Here is a 24,404-nt window from a genome sequence, read left to right on the forward strand (position 1 = left end):
GGTTTCAAGAAGCAGCATAAGTTTTCGGGTTACTGTAGCAATACAACTTTTAAGATGAAAGCCTTTATCAGGCTGATAGTTCTGCTGGCTGAACTCCTGCTGAAGCCGTATAAATGTCTATTGGTGTTACCATCCATAACATTAGCCAAGCTATAAATGCCATATTCAAGCTAAGTATGTCAGATGAATAAAATTCTCTTGACCTTCAGAAAAAAGGTCAAGCCACAGAGTATACCTGAAGGATCCAATGGGAAAATTAAATGGCTGTATTTTAGCTGCATACATTCATATTTTTACAGATAATTGCAGACCTACAAGGTCTGGTGAAATGTTGGAAAAAAAGTAATGTGCAAGTCATAGTGACTTGTTCAGATACAAAAGCTAAATAGCAATTTAAAAAAATCCCAAGTACTTATTTTGTGGTTCTTTAGCCTTTTATCCCACTCTTTCTCTTCTTGTCTCTTTTCCTTTTGTACCGCTCATTATTTCAGTTATTACTGCACGCATTACCACTTGTAGAATTGCATTTGATGAATAATATGAAATCTGATAGCAAAACACCTTAAATCATCCATACATTTAAAGTGTGACTCAGACACATAACAAAAATACAGTATTTCCTTACAAAACACGTCAGATGTAATGAATCCTATACTGCAGTGAAGCTGTAGCTGATTAAAGGTTGTAGAAATGCAGAAAACAAAAGAGCTACCATTTCTTGAGCAGTCTTCAATGGTGCCCTGATGCTTTACTCTTTGAAAGGAAAACTGTTAGAAATCATTGGGACCATTCACACACAGTTTTCTAAACATACTCAGAGCTGAAAGCTGGATTAAGTCCTGAAAAAGAGCCGTCTGGGTTCCTCATGAAACTCATCCCTGTGCTAATTCCTACTCACAACAAATCTGGAAAACACCCTTCTATGAAATCTACGGACTTCTTAGTCTCTGCAGTAACTTACCTTGTACTTCACAAGCTAGCTTTGGTAAATAAAATGGGGTCTCATTAGTATTAATTAACAATTAACCTTGAAATTATAATTTAAGATTACAATCCGCTTAAATTCCCATGATTTCAAAAAGTCTTCAATTTGCAGCCTGAAATGTACGAATTCCTATAAGAAACATGGTAATCAAGAGATGGGTTATTCTGCTCCCAAGTTATTTTTTTCATGAAGAGATGAATATTAGAAGAGATGAGTAACTAAATAATTCAGACCATGAGGAGCAACTTGAATCTGTTCAGTGACTTCACTGCGTGTGTATCTGTTGTGCTGAACTGCTACTATTCCCATCAAGTCTGCTGAGATGCATCTGGAGCAGATACAGTGTTAGTATAAATGTTATGGCAGCTCTGAAACCTACAAAGCTATATACATAAGAGCAATCAAAAATCTAGCACCCTGAATGTTCAGCTCAAGAGTCCCACTGCTTCATAAGACAACTAGAATTTACTAGATGTTATGCTATTTTGGAAAAAAATATATTTTGCTTCTTAATTTGGTTTAATGTACATAAATTGAACTCACCAACAGTAAGTATGCACCTACCCCAGAGGCAAAGGGGTAGACCCCACCATCTCACCACATCTGATTACAGGCAGCAGCTGAGAAAAGTCTATACATCATAATTTCTTTGTCAGTTAAGCTGTGTTGACTTATATCTGCAGAAAAACTAGCCACTGCATCTTAGCCTGTCCTCACTGTCCATATAAGTTTTGCAGAACTACAGCCATTTTGACTATTACAGTAACAGTACAATCCAATCCCAATAATAATACATTTGATGACTTTGTATATGTATGAGGAAGAAGACAACTATTTTCAACCTAAGATTTGAGTTCTACAACCTATCTAGTCGATACTGCTGCAGAAGGATATTGATAAAATAAGATGTTGCTTTTGTAACAATTTGGTACTAACACTGAAGGTTTCTAATATTGCTAGTCAAACAAAACTGCCAGGAAATCTGGTCAATACTTTTTTGAAACGTCTTCATTCTGTATCGGGGCAATGACTGAACCTTTGGTTAAAGTTCATGCTGAAGTCAGGATGGCACATTTAGATACAGATAGTCCAGTATCATCATGTTACAAAGCCAGAAAAGGAAAATCTGCTTTACTTGTGTGGGATTTTTAAAACAGCCCTTTGACTTTTACAAAGCACATACATTTGACAACCCAGGGAAGCAAAAGTACTTCACAGACTGATCTAATTAAAAAAAAAAGCAACAAACAAAAACACTGAAAATGACTCTAGCAAACTCCATCTTAGTACTAGTTATTTTAAAACCAATTTTATGTATTTATTTATTTTTAATGGAGAAACAGGATCTCCTTGTTAGACTTAGAACTGAGAGCAGTAGCCAACTGACCTAGTTTGGAAAGAAGAGACCAAAAGATGCCTTACAGAAGTTTCTTGATTCCTGACCATTCCAGTCCCTCTTTGAGCTTTCTCCAATTCCCTGTGAGACATAGACTTACAAAAAAAAAAATTAAATTTAGAATCCAATGCAAGGTGCTCTGACAGCTTGGACAGAAGGCTTTGTGCTTTTCAGACTAACCAGTTCCAGGACTCAGTTTTTCCACAGACTATTAGGAGTCCCTTAACAGTGAAGTAGTAGTCGAAGGCAGCAATCTCATCATCATCTTGTGGCAAATAAAACTACGGATGGACTCACAAGCTGTTGTTATTATCAGTACTGTGCCTAAAACTGTGTTTTATGAACATTTTCACGATTTGCTCCATGAACTCCAGTTTAAGGCCTCCAATTTCTCTTAGTTTTTGCCTCTTTTGACCTACAATTCTTGCTTCAAACATTCACTAGGGTTGAAGGTTAAAGGGTTCCTTGTTCACCCATAACTTTTACAAACCTGGCTCTTTCAGCATTTTGTTTTACTTTCTGCCTTTCTGGTTTCTCTTCTGTTCAGCCCCATCTTGTTGCCGCTGTACCATGCAACACCAACACTGCCACTAACAGTTAATCCTGTGTACCTCTAAATTTGCAGCCATCCTGTGTGATGTTTGTCTTCCTGACATTCCTCTTTTCAAAGTTTAACTTGTCTTTATCTGCTTGCTTTAGCCTCCTCCCCCTAAAAAGTCAGCACTGAACTTCAGAAATAATCCTCTGCAGAACACTAATAAAATCAACTGAGTGTGTTTGCAGTGTCAGAAGATGCTGAGCACTTCAAGAAAGCTGAATAAGTTCTGTTTGCTCTAATTTAGCCATCTAGCCAAACATTAGTATTCGTGCTAGGAACAAGCTTTACAGTTATCACCACAATGCCACTATACTAACAGATAAATCTATTTTGCTGATTCAAGATTAACTGAATTATAAACTGATTAATATGCAAAATGATGTATCAAACTTCTATTTGTGCAGGTATGCTTAATAGCATAGGAAATATGTGGAAAATTATTGCCTTTAGGTATTTTCATTCCATAATATTCCATAAAGTCTGCCAGCCTTGTAAAGGTTTAGTTAAGACGTTCTGCAGTCCATTTAGTCAAAGTATTAGCATTTTGCAGTCTTTGTGTTCTTGTTTATTGTTTCTCCATCAGAAAAGATGAGACAATGCATCAGTAGCCTCTTAGGATACATAAAAAAACAAAAAGCTTTTTTTTTTCCCCTTAGTGTGACATTTCTGGCTTTACATCTTTTTACCTCAAAATGCAGAGAGAAAAAGAGAATCAGACAGAGGGAGACAGCTGCTCTCTCTCGCTGAATATTTTTTTATTTTCATTAAAAATTCAACTGCTGTAAAATGATTTCCTGAACTGATGCCTAAAAGAGTCATCACCACAATTCACACAAAAGCTCAGAGGGAAAAAACCACTAGGTTTCCTTTGACTGCATTTGAGTCTAAAAAATCTGAAAAGAGGTTTTTTTTGTTTCCTTCAGAAATGAGGAATTACTACCCTGTGCATGGACAACACACCATCAGATCACCCAGCTAACTGCATATATACACAGCATTAGAATTCCCATTTAAGACTATTAAAACTTGCAGAAGCAGTGCTGATTTAGCTACCTACTTTCAGGTTTGCTCCTTCTCTCTCCTACAAATTCCATTGGGTTTAGACAACTATTAGAGAGCCCCAAATGAGAAGACAAAGTAAATACACTGGTGACAAATCTTTGTAATGCAGATTGAAATTCTAAAACCTGGGGATTCAAACTGCACTGGCTTTGTTTCCCTCTAAAACAGCACAACGTAGCTGAAGGAGTGTAAAAGAGAAAAAACTGCCCTTAGTTTCAGGAGTCACAAATACAAGCAGTTTCAAAAGCGGAATGTCAGACCATACAGCTGCTGTAGACATGGGAGGATGAAAGCAATTGTGCAGGTGAAGATAATATTATTTGAAAGCATTCTGACAAATTGCAGAAAGAATGATTATATATTCTTCTCCAATGATATCCACACTAATCCTGACTTGTATATTTCCTGACACTTTTCTACGTTCTTGACTCAAGACACTTTTTAGAAAGCATCCTATAACAATTAGATTTCTTCAGTGAGACAAGCAGACCTTTGAACAATGGTTATGACATTAACAATATGCCTCAGTTTATTCCTGACATGGAAAAGAACTGCTGTTTTTGTTTTTGCTTTTTTTTTTTTTTAACTTTTGTTAGGTCTCAAACTGCTTTCAAAGTAGTGTGGGAAATGAACCAAAACCAGCAGCTGAAATATCTTCTCCACAACATCTTCTGTAGCTTTTAATGTGGACAGGACTCCAAATCTGGACCACTGAGCTCCCACATAAGTAGTATGTTGGAATGCTCTTCAAGCAGTGTGATTTTCTGTATTCTCACTAAACTCTGCCAGGAAAATGTACACATGCCTATGAAAAATATATTCTTCACACATATCAAATTATACATAGCAACAAAAAAAAATATTTGGTGTCTCTGGGTGAAAACACTATTAGTTCTAACCAACAACCACTCAATCAAGAAAAGAAATCAACTGATACTCAGAGCACTCGCGTACACTTGGCAGTCTCCTGTACTGTTCCTAAGCCAGGGTTTAGCTATTTCCTGAAAGATACGCTGTCTGCTGAAGTTAAAGTTTCCTTCTGAGTTTGAAAAGTCTGACAGTTTTTGCTGTGTTTTTGTGTTGTTTTTTTTTCCCCCCTCATTGAAAATGGTATTACTTAGCAACAAGGACTGCACTCTGGGCCAGTCAAAACTGAAATACAAAGTATTTTGGAAACAATGTCCTTGCCCATTTGAATTTCATAATAAAGAATCAAGAAGTCCCACGGTCAAACTATATGCTCACGGAAGCAATTCCTCCAACTTCTGCATTCTCTTTCTAGGTCCTGGGTGTTGGCAGAGAGAGGTAGGTAACTCAGCATGGGTGAGGTCAAGTGTAAGTGAGCCAACAAGGAGACAGGCTGAGTAATAAGCTGTTACCAAACAAGGCAATGCAGAAGAACCTCCCAAAAGCAAGGGAAGTAGGGAAGGACTAACCCCTTTCCAGCTGACATAGCTGTTCACAAACCCTCAATGTTGGAACACCAAGAAACTGACTTCTGGGCAAAGAGCAAAGAGCGCAACTTGAATCCATATAGGATGAAACACTGACGGGAAAGAATTTGGAGAAAAATGATACTGTTTCTATTTTTTCATTGGCATACTATCTCTTTCTGAAAAATCCATGTAAAGTTCATGTGATGTTACCCTCTCAAAACACCACCTTCCATTTTTAATTTCCTACAAATGTTAGCCTTTTTTTCCCAGACAAAACCAAATGCAGAAATCCACAAGTCTCCTTCTCCAAATTCAGCCACTACAATCCTCCCTTACTGCACAAATGATTCAGATTGCTCACAGTCCTGAATGTATTTGGACAAAGTTCAAGACTCATGTTGGCTCCCTGTCTTGTTATTAACTTCCAAAAAATTGACAGATCGAGTCCCACTGGTAATAAAGTTTAAATTAACCACTCCGGCAGAGACATTTCTTTTGAACCAAAAGATCAGAAAGCTCTGGATGAACCAAGTGCCTGGGGCCAGAGTGTACTCAATCAAGTGGCTCTGGAAATGGAACAACACAGACTGTTTCTGAAAAATGCTGTAAAAATTTCACAGTTTAGAAAGTTTTTGCTCTGTAAGAAGAAAAACCTGCTATTCTCCTCACAACTCAAAATCAGATCAAACAAATTAAAGGAAAATAAAATTCTGAGTTTAAATTTGACATATCCATTTTTGCAGAAGGTGACATTTTTGCCTGAACTGCCTAAAAACCAACGTAAGTATGTGCTGCTGCTTTGCATAGGTGGACTGCAAATCCTCCTTCTTACTACTTGCCCAAGAGGTGAAGCATAACAAAACAGATTCAAATAAATATTCCATGTGTCAAAGAGCTGAAGATTTTAGGCTACATAAGCAAATCCTTCTATACAAGAACCAGTAAGGTGAGATGGGAGGCAAACTATTCCCTTCTTCTGACACTTCCCACAGAAAGATTCACACAGAGTCTGTTTGCACTTTATTTTGCTGACTCAAACACCGACGGTCCAAAAATGTGAAACAGTGCTGGATAAAAAAATGCTCAGTGGACCCAATAACTGAACAGTACAATGAGTCTTCACCTCTTCCTCCATCTTTAGTTTGTCATTTCCATTAAAATCCTTTCTTTCCTGACAGAGGAAAGATGCGTACAGAACTTAATAAACCCTGGATTCTGTCTGCTCAAGTAAGAATACTGTGACCTATCCAAGTGTCATGCCAGATCAAGGCAAAGAGTTTAAAGATCTCTTCTGCTGTTCACTTTCTTCAGTAACAAACATCAAATCTTTTTATCCTGCTTACAAGAGCCTGCAAGGATGAGCAAAACGTTAAAACATTTATATTCTCTTCTGACAGAGTCATGGCAGGGAAAAATTATTTGCAAGACTCATATGATATGATGTTGACATGAAACATTGCAGCAGATGAGAAAACATGAACCACGATGCCATCAGCAGCTAAACAGCAGCTAAACAGCCTCCAAATAGCACAAATAGAATAAATGGCATCAGCTCACCAGCTCTTGCAGAGCTGAGAGACAGCATGAGGAGCATCAGGGGGAAGATTAGACAAGGCTCAGATGGAGCTAGTGGGAAGAACAAAACACATTCAAGCATCACCTTGTTGCTCAGCTCCTTAAACTATCTGCTCAATAATTGTGCGTTATTGGCCAGGGTTTCTGGCAGAAGAAAGGCTTGTCTGGAATAGACCCACAGAGAGATGCCATGGCTCCTGAAGCCACAAATGAACCCCAGAGGCTCCAAAGAGAACATATTTACTCTCTATCCTTGCAAAACACAAGGCAAAGACTATGAAGTTATCGCCTGAGTACTGATAGCTCCTCATTGCTAGTGAGAAAAGAACACAAGTGAGAAAGCCACAGTGCATTCAGCTATTTAACTCTTTCCCATCCTTTTGCAAATCATATTCCCAGCAGAACAATGCATGAACACCTACTTGGGACAGAAAAGGTGAAGGTGATGGTAATGACAATGAAATTATTTGTAGACGCCAGAAAAAAAAACGTGTATTGCTTCAGATTTTGTTGCATACTGAAGCTTTAAAAAATACAAAAAAAGAGATGAGAAAAAGAAAGGCTAAGCAGCACTTAAATCTCACATTTCTTTTTCACATAAAATCTGTCACTATTACATGGCATCATAAAAATCAAAAATCACCAAGCAGAAATGAAAAACAAAATGTTTCTGGCTTGCAGCATATATATATACATAAATCAAGAATACTGAAGTCTACACAAAAAAAAAAACACATTTAAAAATCCTAAGTATTTATAAAAAAACACATATTTTGTCTATGAAAGGGTGCAGTAGGAGAGTAAACGTTCATAGAACACTTAGTATAAGCAAGCAGAAATCATTAATTTTAATAGAAAGTCTTCAACGAAGGCCTGAAATGCTTCTAAAAATAGCCCAAAAAATATTAGGGCAGTTTGCTTGTGGTGTGCTTTGCTTATCTGTTTTACATAACAAACGGATTTACCTTGAAAGACAGCTGAAATCTCTTTCCTCTGTCTTCTTTTTGCATTTTAGCAGTACTGCTCATGCAGTACTGCTAAAGTTACATTGCATTAGCTATGCAGCATGCAATGTTAAAATCCCTATATGCGATTTAACCACTGTCTGCAGTTCTTCTAGCTTGAATAAACTGCTGAATTAATTAACAGCATTTCTTCAATGCTATAAAAAGCCTCCAGCCATTTTTCTCACTAAGTTGTGTAATCCACCCAATGAAAATAAGTCTTTCAGTATTCCTCAATGACTTTATCTTACAGTACCATTTTGAGAGGTTCTACTCATTGCAGGATCATTTGATAGTCACTGCACCCAGAACGGACTGGGAAAAAGACGTATTGCTACATGTTAAGAAACACAAATACAGGTTCTTCCTGGATTTTTAAAGGCTCCTTTATGTGAATCTATAAAGATTCTTGGCAGGGACAAGGAATATTGTAATAAAGACCAAATCACTGCTTACACTTTTTTTTTTTTTTCTTTTTCATTTGTCCTTCCAACTCTCATAATCATTAAGGTAAATATTTCTCTTTCCTATATTACCTCAGTTTGTAGCTCTCTTTCATCACTCTGTCAACTGATTAGAAGGCTGTCTTTAAGACCTTTTCCACACAGTTAGATGCCTGAGCATAATCAATCCTGATCAGCGTGACTCCTGCAACAGCAGTGACTGCCTGAGTCAGACATTACTCTGGAGCCATGTTCTGGAAGTTAGGAAAGGCTACTGTTCCTACTTCCAGCTTAGGATTTGCTCAGAATAACTACTTCCCTGAAAAGGTTGCAGCATCTATAAGTCATAGACCACTGACAAAAATTAGGAGATCCAAAAGCAGAATGTACTTAAATAGGACTAAGGCCATGCCAAAAAAGGGAACCAGAGAGGCAAACTCACGACAGCCTGGTGCCATGAGTAGCCATTTGACAGTGCTTCTTGCTAATTAGCTCGTAACTCCAGGCGTGAGATCTGCTATTGCTGTGATGTTTTAGGAAAAATACTGACATGCCTAAATGTCATGCTATAAGGTTACTTCACAGTTGTCACTATTCAGACTGACGCCTCATGAAGGTCAGCAGTAATCCACTTTCACCTTGCTCAGGCTGCCACAGCACAGCCCCCATCAGGCTGCCCACAGCAGGCAAAGGTGAGCACAGTCAGCGAGCAGAGGTGGGAGTCACCTTGGGGAACGACTGGCCTCAGCTAGGGGTGCTCCCTGCGCACAGAGAGGAGACAAATGCAGACAATAAGAAAGCTGCCAGTAGCAGAACAAAGGGAATGTAACAATGCTGCTGTGTTCGTCAAAGAACAGAGACGGCCATTTTGCTTGCATAATTTCCAAGTGCGAGTTTTGCTGTATCTCAGATTAGTCGCTTGGCACAGCCCAGTACTGATACATATGACACCAAGGGATATATTAGCTCAACAGATCTCACAGATCTCTCCTCCTTCATGTGAGCTCTTGCCTGGGTCCATGGCTCTGCTCTGCAGAGCTGGGGCTCACGGCTGAAGATGGGCACTGACGCCTTTCCTGCTTTGTGCTCATTATGGAAAGACACTGAACCCTTTGTTGCTGCTGTGGGAGCAGGGGTGGCAAGCACTGGGAGCAAGAGTGACTAAGAGCATAGAAAATGCCTTCCTGCATAACTTCTACAAACTACAAATGATTTAAAAAGAACACAGACTTCCAGAACCCTATATTTTTGGACAAAACGATTTCACCCACTATTGGTCTCATAGTTTTTCTTCCGTAACATAGTTTTTCTGCCTTACAAGACCTTACAGTACACAACACAGCTAATCCTAATTGAGCTTCTTTTCTCTTCCACTAAGAGCAGTGCTTTCTACCAAGAGCAGTGTTTTACATAATTAGGCATAGATCAGATCCAAAGTAGGGTTTTTATTCACCCATTCTTAGTTTTAACATACATTGAATTGTGATGGGACCATGTACAACAGTTAACACTGTGTCTAGGAGGATGCAAATCAAACTCGTTAGCTGCATGCATACTTAATTCCAAAGGAAACTGAAGGAAGAGCTGTGGTGAAGTTCACACTCACACACTGTCTGTCATGTATTGGTCAAAAAGAATTCTAATAAGTGTCTGAAAGGAACCTTACTACTATTAGAAAAGTCTAATAAGTTACACTAGCTGAGATACAAGGAATAAAAATAAATCAATAACACCTCTTGGGATATCCAGGATTTAATAAAATATATTCATTTTCATTAAGGCTATCCTCTACAAGAGAGTGATTTACTTCTGATTTCCTTCACACACACAGTAGTAAGCAGAAACAATCCCAGTGAAGTCCAGGGAGTTACACTACATTGCTATAAACATGAGGATGATCCATTCCTTCACAGTTCCCATGTAGTCCTCTGACACTACGCTCTTCTTTCATCATGAATACAGGTAAGCCTCTTTGGCAAGTAAAATCTGGGAGGGAAAGGATGGTCCAAGGGCAGCAAAAGTTCATAGAATACTGTCACAGGGGACTGAGCAAGCATACAGAAGAGGAGGTGAAGTACTGGAAAAATATTTTACATGACTTATGAGCTTAGGAAAAATCCTCAGTTACTTATTGACATTGCTTCTGTAATTATAAATAAACCCTTAGGCTAGAAGAAATTCAAGTTTTTCTCACCTGGGAAGTCATTCAACCTACTTGATATGCATGCCCTCTCTCTGCAAGCAAGCATGGTACAACACCACAGAACTGTCTCCAGTATGATTTCTCCTGTGTTATCCAACATTTCCTACCTATTTTTCATCCCTACATGATCCTAGGTGAACCTTCTCAGCAGAAACATACTCCACATCACCCTGAGGAAGTAGGCTCTACAGCCTCCTATAGCCCTGGAAAACCAATTCAAAAGAGAGAAAGGAAGGTCACAGTCCTCAGTGATCTCCATTTATTCAAGTTTAACACGACTGTGGAACTCCACTCAAGATACAGAGGACCCAGTCTTCTAAAGTTTTCCTGTTGTATTTGATTATTATTCTCTGGAGCCCATTGGTATTACAAGTCTTTGTGCCTTGGCCAGAAGAGTGCTCTGGTTATAGAGAGTATCAGAAGAGGAAACACTGAAACCTCTCCACACAAGCAGGACTACAGAAATATAGTGGAAGTGACAAAATTCAATTTTAGACTTCTGCAGTAAACACAAAGATTTACAATCAAAAGGCCTACGTTTTGAATTAGCTAAAGAACCCCACAGCCCAATATCCAGAGTCAAGACCTAGGTGTGAAGTACAGTAAAAATCTGCCAGTGACCTAAATTAAAAGATCATCTAATCTGAGAAAGAAAGTATTGCAGTCAATCAGGTTGTACTGACTGTCCTGACTTCCTCAGGGCAAATTAGTTTCAAGATACAGCTCTATGCTCAACTTTCACAGGATTATATCCACCTTGGCCATCTCTCCAGCCATCATCCCAAATCTAGGCTACCAAAAGTCTTTGAAAAATGTTAACTACAGAGTTTCAAGCACAGGTGACATCAGGCGCGACCTCAGATGCTTTACTTACAAGTCTATATCAAAACCCAGCAAGGTAACAAATCCAGAGGCCACGCACACACTATCATTATCACCACAGACACAGTTAAAAGTTTGACTTTCCATTTGCTGTATTTGATGTAAGTATTGCTAACTCACCTTTATGTCAAAACAAGAAGGTGGTTAGCAATAACTGTAGCTCCAGTGATTCTTCTCCTCCAACAGAAAGATGGTGGTAGGAAATTCTCCTCTTGCAGAGCTGCCAGAGAGCAGCTGTAGCAGTCAGTGATAGACTGCTGGTGTCAAACAGATGGGAGAAAAGATAGAAAATGAGGCTGGAAGCAAAGAGGAAGACGTGCACTGCAGATGATTGAGAACTAAAGAGTGAGTGACAGGACAGACTACATTGAGCATATTTTTATGAGGACAATAGTAAAATGATACCGAACAACACACTCCCCTTGGAAATTTAGCTTTCCAAGTTAATCCTGACAAAAGTTGTGGTGTTATGAGGTGCTGTGTTTTTCAGGAATATCTTCGGTAGCAGTTCTCATGGTGCCAGAGATGTGACAAAAATAATATTATGAAAATGTAAATTTAAATGTTCACATTTATCTTTCACTCACTGTGTTAGGCAACAGATCATATGAATAGGGAAGATGCTGAAGCTAAGCTAGACTAGAATACTGTTATCTCATTTTCAGACACACATCAGGAGAGAAATCAGATAGGGAGATAAGCTAGTAAGGGTATCCATCTTTGTATGTGCTTATTTGTGTGCAATATATTCAAAGTTCTTTTTCACCCAAATTTCTATTTTTGGTATGAACTGAGCAAAGCCTCTCCTAGAACCTCAAAGAATTCTATTTCCATGTGCTTCTGGAGACAAATACATCTTAATACATATTACAGGATCTTTTCAGCAACTCTGGAGAGCAGGACAAAGATTCATCATCAGTTAACATGCAAACTCCATCATTAAGAGAACTGTGCAGAGCAATATAAAGCCTGTAGCTGGTTTTTGTATCTGTTTCAGTGAGTTTGTCAGCAACACAATCTCGTAACTCAAGCAAGCAATTTTCACACAGCTGGAAGTGGCCATTATGTTCATATGCGCTTATCTGGACACTGAACAAGTGTTTGTTTTCTGGAATAAGCACTTAAAGAGTAGCCAGTTTAGAAAGAACAAACATATTGGCTAATTTGAATCAAAGGCACTCCGTCATCCCAAATTAAACACTCAAGTGAAGATAGTTCTAAATACAGCAGTGAACTACAACTGAGAAACACACAAATGGAGAAGCCTTATGTTTAAAACATGGGACTGAGAGCTATTAGATCTTAGTTTCTCTCCTACTTCTGCTGCTTGACTTTCCCTCTTGATCTTGAGTAAATTATTTATTGTCAAGACTTGAATCTCCCCAGATTCAAAAAGAGGCAGTTAGACTCCCTGGCTTTAAAGAGCTATGTTGAAATAATTTATTCATTATTCTTTGCAGAGCACTCTAAAATTATTAGATACTGCTCTGGAAATGCATATTATTAGTGCTACTATACTCTACCCGCAATTCTCAAAATAACCCTGAATATATCTTGCATGGATTTATAGTATTCTAAATTAAAGCCAGTGGTACCTTGAGTCCTGAATACTAGTGTTGTCATGAAAGTGTAAAATGAAGCAAAATAATCCAGTCTTGATCATATTACAAATGATCTTTGCACTATCTTACTCTTATCATTTCTTACAGTACTATATTATGCATACATTAACTCTAATGACAGCAAGTAGATGGAAGGAAAGACCACTGCATGAAGGGCAACAGCTGAATGGCAAAGAGCCATTGCAAATTCTGAGAATGAAACCAACAGGCTAGCTCGAGCCCCATAATAAATAGTGATGTGATCAATATGATATGCTTCATTAGAAAAGCAGTAAAGAAGAATTTTTTAACTGGCTTTATCAAAGCTCAGCAAGTTTTGGACTGAAGAATACTTTGGTTAAAACAACAGCCTTTTTAAAAATTATGTATTTTGCATAAGGCTGAGAGGTCCTGTGACACTCAGGATCAATTCAGTCCATTTGCTCATGTGAAGGCAGATGTAACTGTGTCCGTTGAACTGCGTTTACTGCAACTGCAAACTGAGCGGCTCTATAATGAAGCAGCTGCTCAAATGTTTAATAGTCCATGCTGTATCTCTGCCCAAATGTATATTTTCAAGGTAGCTGCATCAACAAATTAGGGGTATGATTACAGATTTCTATCTGAAACTTTGATTAAGGCTGCATGGAATTGGGGTGAAAGGTGATGACAGGTAACGGTACATTAGCATATCTGACTAATGAGAATCATGGGATTAATTAAATTCTCACTATCTATGGGAGCAACAGTTTTGAGGGAAACCGTTACTACAGTGACCATTTTATTTAATAACTTCTAAAGAAGTGCATTCCACAGCAAGCCAACGGGATAAAACTGACAGCCTCGAAAAGCTCCATTACCTGTTGGTCATCGGGAGTCCATATGCCACATGTGATCTGACTCTCCAAGTTTATTTCTGAAGACCAGTGTCTTTGTCCGCTGACTGAACCAACCAGCACAAATCCATCTCTATAGGAGATGAGTGCTTGAGTCCCATCGTGGCTCCATGTAAAGTCGCTTACCTTAGTATATCAGAGATAAGAAAACAGATACGTTAGACATGCAGTAATTTATTTTTGTTTTGATAACATTTAGCATCGCACAGAGCTAAGCAGAGCAACTACTAGTCCAGCGGAACTGATTTTATGGCAGTCAGGTAAAGCAGCTGTCCTTTCAAAGCCACTTCTTGCATACTCCATTCATTAAAGAAATGTTTCATTTTCTCCTGTGGTTTTTTTTCATTATCTTTTTCATTTTGTCTCTCAGGACTTGATAATTCTGGACTGAAGAGAAAACATGTATACTAACCTGTGCCCCACGATCATTTACAAGCTCCACAGACCATCTGCCCTCATATTGTATCCAAACAAATATTCCTCCATCTGCATCACAAGTTGCTAATTTCTGAAATGGTTCATTCCATCTAACGAGCACAACCTGAAAGGATTACAGAACAAAAAGAGCATTACCAAAGCTGTGTAGAGTGTTAACAATTTTACAAGAAGAACTTACATAATAATGTGAAATAAACAACACTGCATTTAAATTCTAAAGAAGGTATACAAAATAGCAATTTTCAGCACAGAATTAAATGTCTTTCAAGAACAGCTGGAATCATTTTGTCATGACTGTCAGGAAATGCAGGCACTCTTCCCAACCCTCTTTCCAATGATTTCCCCCTCCACAGTCTCGGAGTCTGCTAGACCTCACCTCAAATCCTCAACTCTGCTGACTCCAAATTGCATGCACTGACAGCAGATGCAATTTGAATACTCACGTCACCAGTGACACACACCAAAAATATAGTCACAGATCATTAAAACATAGAAATTTCATAGAAAACTTGCTCTGCTATAGGGTGGAGAAGGAATACAAAGCAGCTGTAGATTCTTCTCCACACGTTAGGGCTAGCTGCACTTTTCTAGAGAATCTAATCAAGTCCAACCTGTCATACAGCTCTCTGATTTATAATTAATATAAATTTAACAAATACAGAATCTCCCAAGGCCTCAGCACAGAACTGAAGCAAAAAACATATACATGTCATCTTAGTGCCTGAAGCAGAAATCAGCTGTAAAACCATCCAGTTAAACCTTTTGTTAATGACTTCTTCTTAAAACCTTTGCTCCAAATTAGATTTATTTCAAAACACTCAGATTTGGACGGGATGCTCACATTCATGCACAAGGTTTCTCCCCCATTCCTTTACAGAGATACAGCAAGTGCAGACAAATAAAACAAATACTGAATTATCAATCAGTAGAATGTTAATTTTAACTACTTAGTGGACATCTAGATTTATGCTTTTTCATAAACCTGAACACAATTACAGCAAAGAGAGTGAAAGACTTCCCTGGAATATATTCTGCCCTTCATTGAAAAGCAACAATGTTCCTAAATGTTCCAGTCCTGAAATGAACTCTGAGTAGACAAATCCACCACATTTCACAATGAAAGCAGAAGTCATTTTCAGAATAAGGATTTAAATATGTATGTCTGGAACCAAAACTGAACAGCTGAAAAAAAAAAAAGATGATCTTACATTCACTTAAGGAGTGCTATACTTATTTGCAGTGTATTCACTACAGAATCAATTGCAAATCAATGTAGCCCTCCATGCCTGAAGAATCAACCACTGAATGATTAAACAACTAAAAGAAAACAGTTTCTTCATGCATACTTCAAAATTATGTGAAGAAATAAGACAAACTGCCTCCCTGCTGCTATGAAGCTAGGGAGATTCTGCATTTGGGATTTTGCAGAAAAATGCCTGGCTGTCCCTGAATCAAGTAGAACCCACTCCCAAAAACAGCACTGTATGGATTATATCATACATAGGGGTTTTTTGTTTGTTTTGTTTGCTTGTTCTTGGAAGAGAAGCGAATAAGATATTCCAGCACAGTAATACCAGCTGTATTTTGGTTGAAGACTCGCTCCGTCTCTTCTGTCTAAACAAGAACAGCACTAATTTTTCATTTCTTTCCTATTTCTTGAAAATCACAGCTATCATTTCATCCACCCTGAGACAAAACACAATAACTACATAATTGTACTTGCCAATATTACCAAAGAAGTCATGAAAACCTCATATACAACATCAAGATAACTCTGAAAAATGCTCCTCTTTAAGATTGAGGGAAGGTAAGTCTAACAATTTTCTTTATAGACCAAAAAATATTTATAATCAGTCAAGATCTCTAGTGCTTCAGGAATCCTCACATTGAACTTTTCATAGACTGAACAGAATAAATTGCTAGAAGATTTAGGAAAAAAAAAGACAAAACTATTTGTTCAAATAAAATTAGACTTTTCAGTGAACACAATCAAAGTTACTACCTGCCTCAAAATTGCTGTTTTATCTGACAAAGATCTGAGACAAACATATGATTTTACAGATTAGCCATACCAGCTGACTTAATGAAAAGAATTAGGGGAAAAGTGGTAAGAGTTACGTTGGCGTGGTTTGCCTCCTTTCTATTTTAAATAGGAGCCTTCTTAAAGATCGAAAATATCTTTTGATTCAAATTCAGTGCAACATATATTTTCTTTCAATTTGATAAAAACAAAACCCAGGGACACATTTGAATGTAAGCATGACTAAATAGAGTTCTCCTCTTTCCTTCTCAATTAGATACAAATCAGTAACTTCCAAATCCTCTATTTGGTGAGCTGTGAAGGTCAAAACTCCAATAAGCCCCTGGCTTTAAGAGTAATAACCTCACTGCTTTGTAATTACAAATGAAAGTGAGACAATGATTTTATATAACTTCTGATAACACGCTCAATAAGTAAGTAATTTTGTAATTTGAAAATTTAACTTCTGAAAACACAGAACAAATGTTATCATTTTATGAGGTCACTTCCATCATTTACATTTAACATCTGACTACAGGTGCTGACTCCACAGCTGCTTTGAGTCCTTCCAATTTTGTTTTAGGCACTTACAATATAGAAGCTGAGATAAAGAAAGAAAAAGAATTACCCCAAATATTACAATGACTTTTGGCTTTTACATTGTCCAGAATCTAAAGAATATGAAAACATGCCGCATCGACAGTGCCCTTAAATAATGCATAAGCTTGATCTACTCCTCCAGAAAAAGAAATTCTACCACTAACCCATAAATGCAAAGATAACATCACTTTCACTAACAGCTTCAACTCACAGGGGCCCCATCTTTACTTCTCCTACTTTTACGGTTCTCTACTTCCTATTCAGCATCTTCCCGTAGGCACTCAAGGACTAAACTGTTTTATCTTGTAATGAGAGAACAAAAACATTGGTGCGCCAAAGAAAGTTGCCTGTGGACTATTTGCGGCCTGCACAGCCTATGCATAGTGCCTGTTTATTTATTTAAAATTAACTATAAAAATTGCAAATGGTGCATATTCTACTCTATAAAAATTTTGTATTGCAGACATTAATCAGCTTTTGAATTGGTACCTCATGCAGGCAATTATCTTCCACAAATAAAACTCCAAGGAACTCCTAGTCTAATATATTCATTTAAGTACAGTATAAAGGCCAGTATATCACAGCAAATAGGATTCTTGCCATGAAGTTCAATGAACTTTTGAATCCAAGTCTTATGTTTTTTTTGAGCTCCTTCTGGACAATGCTTAATGGTGAAAAGTTTATCTGAAAAGTGGAACGGTCCTTATTTTTAATAGCTCTAACTGCCAACTTGATTTTTTTGAATTAAATTTAATTTACATTAATGGTGCTAAAAACTCTAAAAACTGCTGTTATAATTCTAGAAGCAGCACAATCAACAAAAAATAAAACATTTTGAAATCATTTTCACCACAAAATAAGGACCTGTCATTAAGATTCCACTGCAGCTTTCATGTTAGACATTAAAAAATATACGGTTTACCACATATTACATTTTTATGGCCTTCTACAAAGGAGTGATGATGTGGATGAACAAAGGGAGGGCAACTGATGTCATCTACCTGGACTTGTGAAAGGCATTTGACACGGTCGACACTGTTAGTTTTGAACTGGAGAGAGAAGGATTTGAAAGCTGGACTAATTGGTGAATGAAGAATTGGTTGGATGGTCGTAGCCAGGTGGTTGGAGTCAATGGATCTGTGCGCACATCCAGCTGAAGGCTGGTCACAAGTATGACTCCCATGGGTCAGTCTTTGGACCAGTGCTCTGCAATACCTTTATCAGTGACAAAGACAATGGGAGTAAGTGCATCCTCTGCAAGTTTGCTGATGACACCAAGCTGAGTGGTGCAGTTGACACAATGGAAGGAAGGGATGGAGAACATTTCTAACTCAAAAACGTCAATTACATTTACACCTCAATAAGCTATATGCCATTTTGTTTAATGCTTTCACTCTCACTTTTCCCATTTCTCCTTTGTGTTTGCTTTGTGATGCCATCCAGAGGGACCTGGAAAAGCTTAAAAAGCGGGCTCATGAAAACATAATGAGGTTCAATAAAGCCAAGTGCAACACCACACTTGAGTCAGGGCAATCCTGGATATGTGTACAGTCTGGAAGAACACACTGAGAGCAGCCCTGCAGAAAAGGTCTTGGGTTGGACAAAAAGCTGCATGTGAGCCAGCAGTGTGTTCTTGCAGCCATGGATGCCAACTGTATCCCAGGCTGCAACAAAACATGGATGGCAGCCAGGTGAGGGAAGTGATTGCCCCCCTCTGCTCTGCCCTCATGAGCCCCCACCTGCAGTACAGTGTCCAAGCCTGGGACTATAGCCCAAGGAGGATGTGAAGCTGCTGAAGCAAGGCAAGAGGAAGCCAGAAATATGGTCAGAGGGCTGGAGCACATCTCCTGTGAAGAAAAGCAGGGCTTGTTTAGCTTGGAGAAAGCTTCAAGGAGACCTCACTGCAGCCTTCCAGTAGTTAAGGGGAACTTATAAGTAGGAGGGAGACAAACTTTTTAAACAGCGTAATAGCGATAGGACAAGGGGGAATGGCTTTATAATAAAAGAGGGAAACTTAGATTAGCTGTTAAGAGCAAATTCTTTACTCAGAGGGCAGTGAGGCACCAGCACAGGCTGCCCAGAGAAGCTGTGGTGCCTCACCCCTGGAGACACTCAAGGCCAAGTTGGATGGGCCCTGGGCAGCCTGAGCTGGTGGGTGGGAAGCCCTGCTCACGGCGTGAGCTGGGACTGGGTGGGCTCTGGGGTCCCTTCCAGCCTGATGCATTCCGTGATTCCAGGACTTTGTAAGAAAGCAGGTGTCATTTGCCTACGTGAAGCAGCAAATACACTGTTTTACAAACTGTTCCAATTTCTGCTTTAAATTTTTATTTCTTAGAAGTCCAAGTTTGAAATGGCAAGCAGAGACCAAAGAAGCCTGAATGCAAACACAGTGGGTTATCACAGTGGAGTCCCATTTTTAGAGTGATTCCTCGATAAAACTGCTCTGAAGGTATTTCTTCCTTTTCTCCCATTGAAACCTGCTATACTGTAATGTTCAGTTCTGTATCACTCACATCTTTTCATCTTCACAAGAAAAAAGGAAGCCTGGGGAGAACACTGTTTTCAGTCCCTCTTGTAATACTGAGGACATGAATCTGATGGACATTCACCTGTGTTACTCAGCTTGACATCACTTTCCACAGTGTACAGCACTAATTGCCGAGCTCTGCTAGTGTCCATCAACTCTGCAGTAAAACCATTCATCTCCAAAAAAGCTTTTGAATGAGCACAACTTAATAAGAGAAAGCTGGCAGCACAACTTCTTATCAATGGATATTCCTTTGCTTGTATTGTGTCAGACAGAAAGCAATCTTACACGCATATTCTAAATGTTAAAGAATTATCGTGACTTTAAAAAAATATATATAACTTAAAAAAAAATCTAAAACAAAAACTGCATTTTTTTTATTTTTATTTCCAAATGACACAGGGTTGGTTTTTATGAAATGCTTCTATTTTGATCAAGTTTTATTTTCAACCAAATACTTTAATTGTAAAGATTCTGACCAACTCGACAAAAACTTAGCCACCTGCTGGGAGCATCAGGGCACCAGCAGCCTCCCTGCACCATGGTCAGGACCTGCACAGCAAAGCCATTTTGATCTTGTCTATTCATCATCAACAACACTGTAATTGGTGAAATCCTGGCCCTTGGAAGTCATATGATAAGCTGCATTAAATATTTCTATTTATATAGAAATATAAATTGATGGTATCCAGCTTTTGTGACTATTATCAAAAATTTCTGATTATTTGAGGTATCTATCTTTTGTCTGGCTTCCTTCCAGCTTTCTCCCAGTTGCAGTTTTATCTAGTCACTCCACCTGACTCAAGATCTGTACTTCTCAACATTAAAAAACTTGGTTATATATAAAATTAGTATGGAAAACATCGTTAACTAATATGCACTCACTTCTAGAATAACAGAGAATGAAAGCCAAAATAATTGATAATTGCAGATGTGAAGCACAGCTTATAAACCACAGGTACTTCTTGCTTTCACAGACACCAGTCTGTCCATCCAGTCCATTTGGTAAAGGCCTTGTCATACGGCAAAGGAATTTAAAATGCTACTTTTAAAAAGCAGGAGATTATTTATTTATTTATTTATTTATAGTTATGCTTAAAAGCTCCACTTTCATTTTATCCTAAAGCTTTTTGGTTTTTGGCCCATTACCGCAAATCAAGGTGTTAGGCCCAAAAACAAAAAAATTGAGCAATCTCAGTTTTGAAGTGGCAAATATGTCATTTATAGCAAATGTGATTTGTTCCCAACAGAAGCCACGTTTGGTGATTTTAATTATGTAATACTGACCATTTTTTTCTCCACATATTTTAGCACAATGTTAGACTTCGCCAAAACTTACTGTATTCTGAGAGCTTTTCTTTTAATAATATCGTGACAGTTCTTGGAGGAGGTAGCTGAAAATATTATACCAATCAATTCTCCAAGAACAGAAGTCCTTAATCTAGAATGCCTTACCATATTCATTACTGACATCTTACCTCTGCTATTCTTAAATTATGTGGTCTGTAATTGCTACAGAGGCAAAGGACAAGCATCAAGAGAAAATATATAGATAAATAGCTAAAGCAATTAGTTCCTAGAGTTCCTTATCAAATTTAGGAAGATGTTATTACAGAAAGGAAATGACAGTCACTGTAGTGAGTCACTTTTTTCATCTCTGCTCCTCTATGCTTTTATTGGAGAGCAGGCATATGCTCTAAAGATACAAGTCTTCAGCACTGCTTTTCCCTTAGCAACATAAGGTATGGAGATCTGCTTGTACATGGAGCAGTGCAGCAATAAAGAGTGGAGAACACTTAATGGACAGCTCGATTACAACATGATTTCCCACACAAGGAGAGCTGAGTTCCTTTATCTGGTGCTAGCATTTCTGAAACTACAAGTCAAATCCTTGCAGGGAGGACAGGATTTGATGCACTATAACTCAATTGAACATACAGAATATTAAACACTCTATGAAATTGATTACTTTTTTTTCCCCTAATATATCATACTACATTTCTAACGCTATTCAAAGTCCACTTCCCAAGCAATGAGGATGAGAGACCTGACTGTTCTTATGATAGAAACAGAGAAACTGCTAAAGATGATAATGTTACATAATGCATACATACGCAGAGTACATGAGTCAGTCTACCTGAAGGCTTCTTCCAATCCTGTACTTTTAAGAAAGTACCTTTATCTTTAAAGAAACATATAAAGGTTGGAACAAAGTACTGAGAAATGGGATTGGAAAATCTATCTAGGATCACCTCAACATCACCCATTTGATCTTCTGAGCAATCATATTATGCAATTCCTTAGAAAGTAGATTGGTCTTCAGTTATATTTACAAACATACATAAATACAAGCATATAGTGCATGCCACGCACTGGCCCACGCTGGTTTACTAATGACAACAAAGATGAAGAGATGTATAAATACATATAACAAAGGCAAAAGACGAGTGCACAGCGGGGAACAGAAACAAAATGTAAAAGCAAAAGAATCAGACAAACCAGTAACTACCTTTACTTGCCAATACAGTTCAGTACATTACAGATACTGACATATAAATACTGTGCATCTATATTCATTACATACAACATGGGCATGTACATGAATGCACATTCCCATTAAATTCTTAAGTAAACTGCAATAATTTTGGACATCTGTCAACTTTAAATTAGTTGATCAGAGTGAATTTCTACAATTAAAATATAATTAAAAAGTGAAAATGAGTGCATAAAATAAGCAACAAGCTGGTGCTTCTTGCTGTACATTACCTATAACTAATGCTTAGTCCTGTAAGGGATTTCAAGGACATCTCATCTCCAGAGTGCTGTTTCTCAGCCCACCAATCCAAACAAAACTGGTTCCAACAAAGGCTGTAGGATTGCTTTTCAGAAGAACCTGGGAAGCGACTTTGGGGGTTGGACTCGATGATTTCTGGAAGTCCCTTCCAACCCCTACAATTCTGTGATTCTGTGATACAATTCTGTGACTCACTTCTCCAGCTGGGAAATTGAGCGGGGAGAGCTGAAGCCTGGCTATGAGCTCTGCCACTGCTTCCCTTATCTGGGACAAGTCACCAGATCAACCCTGCAGGTTTCTCATCATTGCAAAAGGTGACAAAAAGTGATCACTGTAAAAATCGCAGCCCCTGTCCTGCAACGAGATCCATCCACACAGATTTCACATGAATCAACTATGTGCATTCTGTGGCAATTAGTGCTTTCCAAGGAAAAACAGGAGCTTTCAGCTGCTTTAAAAGATAAAAGCAGTTTGGTGGTTCACAACTGCATGCGAGTTCACTGCTTTCTGGAAATCTAGTACTGCATATGTTTAGTTAAACGAAACCTGAAGTTTAGCTATTTTCAGATATCAGTATTTTTAAAACAAAGGCTACAAAAGTGTCTCCCAGCTAACTTCTCATGCCATAAATCCATTGCCTGCCATTTTTCTTCCTTTCATCTTTACTCACAGCCTTCACCTCTTGTCACAACAAAAATGCCATGATAACTTTCTCAATTCAAACTACTTCAGTCGTGCCAATGAGGAGCATTATGTAGGTATTCTTCCTGCTACCAGTACTAGGGAAAAGATCAGCACTTATGGTAAACAGTTAGCTTACCTCTCTTGGAGTGGCACACCCAACTTCCAATCCTACTTTTCTTATATTACCTTTCCTAATTAAAACCCCGCTGACCTCTCACACACAAGGCTTTGACTTTTTGTTCCCAGAAACACTACACAATAGGTAGAAGCGTTTCATTTTACATACATAGCTGTTGATTTCCAAGGTGCAATATGCATGAAGGAATTATTATTAAGAAGAATGCTACTATTAATTGCAAAGATGGTGTTGCAGCAAAGGAACTGTAAATTTAGAACAGTCAGTGTCTCAATTTCTTGCTTTCTTTCCCTTTCACCCTTTCACAGTGACTTCAAAGTGAAGTCGCTGCTGCCACTGAAGAGCATGGGAAAAGTTTTCTGAGAGCTGCAATTAATGAAGGTGATTACTCCATTAAGGAAAAGAAACGTGTTTTTTCTTCCTATAGACTTGAAAATAGCTGTGCCATAGATAATTTACCATATTTGGGGTTACATTTGTAAGGGAGGGGAAGAGAGAAGACCAGAGCTGTATTAGCAGTCAATAACGGAGTCTATACAGTTTTCTAAAAATTACACACGATCTTCTTTGTGCCTTGGAGCATACATTGCTCAAAGGAGTCTGTGGGCACCTCTCTTGTGAAGCAGCTCAGCCCATCAGGATGCATACAACCCCTTCCTTGGCATCAGAAAAGTTCTCCTGAGCTCTCTAGAAGCAGTTACATTCACTGCTATAGCTTTCTGCAAAAGCAATGACAGCCGGAGAAATCTGTGCTGACCCAGGATTAGACACTAATTTCTCAATACAGAGTGCAGGGCATTCTTAGGAAGAGAAAAATGGCCAGCTTATGGCAGCAGCTGCTTGCAGACTGTGGTTTAAAAGTTGGTGAATGCATTCTCTGAGATGGACACTTTGTTAGTAGAAAATGCCACACAAATTCAGAGAACGGTATGGTTTGGAAAGGACATTTAATGATCACCTAGTTCCAACTCCTTGCTGTGGACAAGGACATCTCCCACCAGACCAAGTTGCTAAAAGCCTCATTCAATCTGGCTTTGGCCTTCCAGGGATGGAGCATCCACAAGAGTTATGAGGAAAGTGGGACTGTAAAATATGACGAAAAGGAGGCCGAAGGAAACCTCATC

General features: G+C 38.4%; 1 protein-coding gene across 8 annotated transcripts in view; it reads right to left on the reverse strand.

Moving 5' to 3' along the window:
- Positions 1–24,404, reverse strand: part of TULP4 (TUB like protein 4) — a 139,938-nt gene that overhangs the window by 43,193 nt on the left and 72,341 nt on the right. For 6 of the 8 annotated variants that reach the window (XR_008205792.1, XM_052679279.1, XM_052679328.1 and 3 more), the window contains 2 exons: positions 14,494–14,622; positions 14,046–14,207 (listed from right to left, as the gene is read on the reverse strand). Coding sequence is in view for 4 of the 8 variants with exons in the window: in XM_052679279.1 (XP_052535239.1) it covers positions 14,046–14,207; positions 14,494–14,622 (291 nt within the window). In the remaining 4 variants the exon portion in view is untranslated. Of the gene's footprint in view, positions 1–11,704; positions 11,842–14,045; positions 14,208–14,493; positions 14,623–24,404 lie in introns of those variants that run through there. The other 2 variants (XM_052679308.1, XM_052679319.1) reach the window with 2 other exon arrangements.

The sequence above is a fragment of the Tympanuchus pallidicinctus genome, unplaced genomic scaffold (assembly GCF_026119805.1).
Source record: "Tympanuchus pallidicinctus isolate F22 unplaced genomic scaffold, pur_lepc_1.0 scaffold1, whole genome shotgun sequence".
NCBI classification, from domain to species: Eukaryota; Metazoa; Chordata; class Aves; order Galliformes; family Phasianidae; genus Tympanuchus; species Tympanuchus pallidicinctus.